Source organism: Bidens hawaiensis, unplaced genomic scaffold (assembly GCF_021521415.1).
Source record: "Bidens hawaiensis isolate Kalapana, Puna unplaced genomic scaffold, B.hawaiensis_p1.1 tig00015763_1, whole genome shotgun sequence".
In the NCBI taxonomy this organism is placed as follows: domain Eukaryota; kingdom Viridiplantae; phylum Streptophyta; class Magnoliopsida; order Asterales; family Asteraceae; genus Bidens; species Bidens hawaiensis.
In genome coordinates, this window is record NW_027492405.1 from 398,361 (window position 1) to 403,025 (window position 4,665).

General features: G+C 37.0%; 1 protein-coding gene across 1 annotated transcript; it reads left to right on the forward strand.

The window, feature by feature from the left end:
• The first annotated feature begins 481 nt into the window (after positions 1–481).
• On the forward strand, positions 482–4,003 carry LOC143549693 (protein LONG AFTER FAR-RED 3-like). Its single transcript, XM_077040542.1, has 14 exons — positions 482–556; positions 1,384–1,461; positions 1,536–1,608; positions 1,685–1,791; positions 1,885–2,008; positions 2,087–2,281; positions 2,364–2,449; positions 2,562–2,669; positions 2,752–2,844; positions 2,910–3,008; positions 3,074–3,148; positions 3,229–3,360; positions 3,430–3,545; positions 3,632–4,003. The coding sequence occupies exons 1-14, from the start codon at positions 482–484 to the stop codon at positions 3,801–3,803; spliced, it is 1,533 nt and encodes a 510-aa protein (XP_076896657.1). The 3' UTR covers positions 3,804–4,003.
• The last annotated feature ends 662 nt before the right edge of the window (positions 4,004–4,665 follow it).

Genomic DNA, 4,665 nt, shown 5'->3' on the forward strand with positions numbered 1-4,665 from the left:
ATAAGTATTTTTCAAACTCAATCCCAAACACCCGTAACAAACATTTGTCACTAGTTGACTGACCCGTATAAAGTAGCTACGCAATTCTTTCTTTGTGGCCCGTTAAAAGGTGATAAACTAATAATAACAATAAAAGGTTACATAAATGTGTGTTGGTATCTTTGAAACATCAAGGGTGATACGATTCGTACGGCAGCCATGAACACTACTACTACTACTACTTTCTTCTTCTCGGTCGTTGTTGTTGTTCTTTCACTCATAATCTCTCTCTACATCCACAACACCCACCATAGTTACTTACTTACTTAATCTATCACTTCAATTTCACCAATTTCGATTCATTATTATTATATCAACAATAATTTGTTAATTCATTTTACTTCTTTCTTCTTCTTGTTCAGGACTTGTTGCTGACGTATTGGTGACGAATGGGACCATATACACTAGCAACGATGATTCATCTCTTCTCTTTGCTGATTCCATGGCTATTCGTCACGGCAGAATCCTTCGCATAGGAAACTATTCCTATGTTCAGATATTCTATATACACACTTATGTTCAGTGTTGTAGAAATCGCTAGTCGTTAGTTGGGCGGTGCCGGTGGGGCGGAGACTAGCGATTAATCAAGATCGGACATTAATGTATAATTTTCTGCACACACATTTTTATATGTAATTTTCAGTTTTATATAAATGCATATACATTTTGACCGGAATCTCATTGGAAACCAGAAACCGCTGAATTGGTCCTTCGGTTTTAACCGGAGTTTTGAGCATCGACATTGACCCGCTCAAGTTTTTAAGCAACAAAAGATGATCAAATGAGGGTTCGAAATGTTAGACGTTTGTTAAAAAGCGATAAAAATGATCAAATAAGGGTTCGATGTGCAGTGCCGGCTTTGAGTGGGCCGGGAGGGCGACCGCTCCTGGCCAGACCCCCCTGGTAGGTGGTCCGTTGGTAAAGGCAAAACCTTTAAACACCTTGAGTTGGGAAGGTTTGGGAGGTCTTGGGTTCAAGTCCCATAACCGACAAAAGTTAAAAAGAAATTCGCTGATCAAAAAAACATTTAATAAGCCCATTTTTATAGAAAAAGCTTTTGCATAACTGAATAAGCCCATTTAAAAAGTTAATTGTTTAAACCAATAAAAAAAACTCTTTTACTCCCAAAAATATTTAACGTTTCTCGGGGACGGCCCTGTTAGTGTGTGTGTGTGTAAGTTTGAAAAATTACATATAAATTGTGTAATATGTATATATAAGTTTGAAAAATTACATATAAAAATTCCAATGCAATTAATCACTAGTTGGTATCCCACCGCCTTACGATGGGATACCTGGGTTTTGTGGTCTTTAATTTAGGAAGTATCTGGATATGGAACAAAGGAGATAAATCTCGAGGGGAAGATTGTCGTTCCCGGATTCATTGATTCTCATGTTCACTTGCTTTTCGGAGGACTCCAGGTTCTGCACTAATTAACCTTCCTCCTATAATATTGTAACTGATCTTAAGCTAATTGACTGAGAAATGAAAACAGATGGCGCGAGTGGAAGTGAGAGGTGTGAACACGAAGGACGAGTTCATCAGGAAGGTTAAAGAAGCAGTTAAAAGTAAGTTTTTTAATCACACTATGCTGCCTTTTTGTTATGAGATTTTTATAATTGTAACATGATGTACGTTTTGTAGACATGAAAAAAGGTAGTTGGTTGTTGGGCGGTGGATGGAATAATGATCTTTGGGGAGGAGAATTTCCATCCGCTTCGTGGATTGATGATATTACGCCTCACCATCCTGTAAGTAACATTACATATTGTAACAGTTAATAATAATATAAACTCAGCTCAGTTAATATAAACTGTTATGATCATGAGTTCTTTGATACTCAGGTATGGCTTTCAAGGATGGATGGTCACATGGGTTTAGCTAACTCTTTGGCTCTAAAAATAGCTGGTGTTACGAGTGATACGCAAGATCCGGTTGGTGGAACTATTAGCAGAAATGAACATGGAGGTAATTTGAAACTTTAAACTTGTGGCGTATATGCCAGGTCAGCTTGCTGACTTGTGTATTTGGAATCTGTATATGCAGAGCCTACAGGACTGATGATTGATGCTGCAATGAAGGTTATCCTTTCGTGTATTCCAGAAGTTTCTGTAGAAGAAAGAAGACAAGCACTGGACCGGGCTAGCAGGTATGCATTGACGAGAGGTGTGACTACAGTTGTTGATTTTGGAAGATATTTTCCCGGTGCAACGGTAGAACATTCATGGGAAGATTTTACAGGTTTTTTGGTTTGTTTAATTGTTTACATTATTATTTTATATCCATGGTTGACCAATTTTTGACTTTCTCTGATAACTTGCAGATGTTTACAAATGGGCCGATTTATCTGGAAGAATGAAGATTAGGGTTTGCCTTTTCTTTCCGATGCCAACATGGTCACGTCTCGCTGTACGACTCTACTGGTTATATATAATTTGACTTCAAAACTGTGTTTACATTTGCTAATGAGTTACATATTAAGATATTAGCATTGAATTTGATTTTCTTGTTTTTATTCTAGGATATGGTTCAAACAACGGGTCGTAGGGTGAGCCAGTGGATATCAATAGGCGGTTTTAAAGCTTTTGCTGACGGGTCGTTAGGGTCCAACAGTGCGCTTTTCCACGAGGTGTGAATAATTATAACAATAATAATTCTAATTTTAAGTCAAAATTTATTGTTGAATAAGAACTAATTCATGTATCTTGTAGCCATATGCTGATGAGCCGTGGAATCTTGGCCTCCACGTTGATGTAGAAAGCTTATATAATATGACTATGCAATCCGATAAATCTGGCCTCCAGGTATTAAATGTGTGCTTCATTGTATACATAACAACTTATTACTTTGACAATAAAACTTGCATCAGGTTGCAATTCATGCTATCGGAGACAAGGCCAATGATTTGATTTTGGATATGTACAGATCAGTTGCTGCAACAAATGGGAAGAGGGATAGGAGATTTCGGGTATATTTTATTTAAAAATATTATGTAGATGTTTTTATAAATTAATAATATGCTTGTTTTTGCAGATTGAACATGCTCAACATTTGACACTTGGAAGTGTATCCAAGTTTGGTGAACAAGGAATTGTTGCTTCGGTGCAGGTAATTAAAGTGCTTAATTTTATGACTTTTTAAATTTGCACATATACGTTCATCATAAATGGTTAAAAAATTATTGGCAGCCAGACCAAATGTTAGGCGATGCTGACACGGCAGTTAAAAAGATTGGGCTAGAAAGGATGCAGAAAGGATCTTATTTATATCAATCGCTCCTTGCTCGCAATGCACTTGTGGCATTTGGTTCTGATTGGCCTGTGAGAACGCTTTTCATTAATTACTTTTGTAAACCGTTATATCTACTTTTACTGACGGTAAAATTTCAGGTAGTAGATATTAATCCTTTAAACGGTATTAAGACTGCAATCACGAGGATACCTCCTGGTTGGGATAAACCTTGGAATTCAGAAGAGTGCATGAAGCTAACTGATGCATTAAACGCGCAAGTAAACATATTCAATATCGTATTGTGCTTAATTCGAGTTATGAATGACATACAGTTTATAAACATGTTAACCGCTTTCACAGGCACACGATTTCTGCAGCACGTGCATGCTTTCTTGATGAGGATATAGGCTCGTTGTCTGTTGGCAAGTTAGCCGATTTTGTCATATTGAACACTTGTGCGTGGGACCAGTTGGCGCACGAAACCACTTCTGTTGCAGCAACATATGTTGGAGGTGTGCAGGCTTATCCTTGAAACTTATGAGCCAAGAAAAAATACAGTTGAAGTACGCACCGATGCAAAAAGATCACTAGGTAACATGTGCATTAAGTAGGCAGTGATGTAATGTTTAATGGTGGTTAGTGAGAGTTTTATTTACTGTATGTTGTAATTTTTGTGTTGATGGGGTCTCATGTTAATTGTTATGCTATGCTTACGGATAAAAAATGTGTTTAAAGATAACAAGTTATAGAGGGTGGCTGGCGGTGGTGATGGGGGTAGTGATGGGTGTGGGGCAGTCACGGTGGTGGGTGTTGGTGGTGGCGGGCGGTGGTGGCTTCAAGTTGAAAATTGAATGAATGTACTAAGAATAAAATATTACTAAAAAGGTTATTTAAAAATAGTTTTATCAGTTTGGACGAGCTTTCATGTTCATTTTTCTTTCTAAACCGCATATCCTTTCAAAAAAATTGGTTAGTCACATCTAGGGGTTGTGAGTCCCTTGACAGTATCAACAAACGAAGTTAGTAAACTGGATTGAAATGACAAACATTAGAAATGCATATCACCTTGAAAAAAAATGCTGAAAGTGATAAGTGATAACTTTGATCAAACCAGTTTACTCAAGATTAAATATATCACAAAGATTAAATCTATTAAAACCAAGTTAAAAAACCTTTTATATAAAAGAGTAAAGTATCAGTAGGGGTGTACACGGTTCAGTTTAGTTTGGTTGTTACTGTAAACCGAATTAACCAATCGATTTCAGTTAACTGGTTCGGAGTATTCGATTGGTTTTGCGGTATGGTTTGGTTTGGTTAGTTCCGGTTAATAATCAAAATCAAACTTGGACTAGAACTTATACATGAAATGAGGAACAAATACATAAATTAATGGT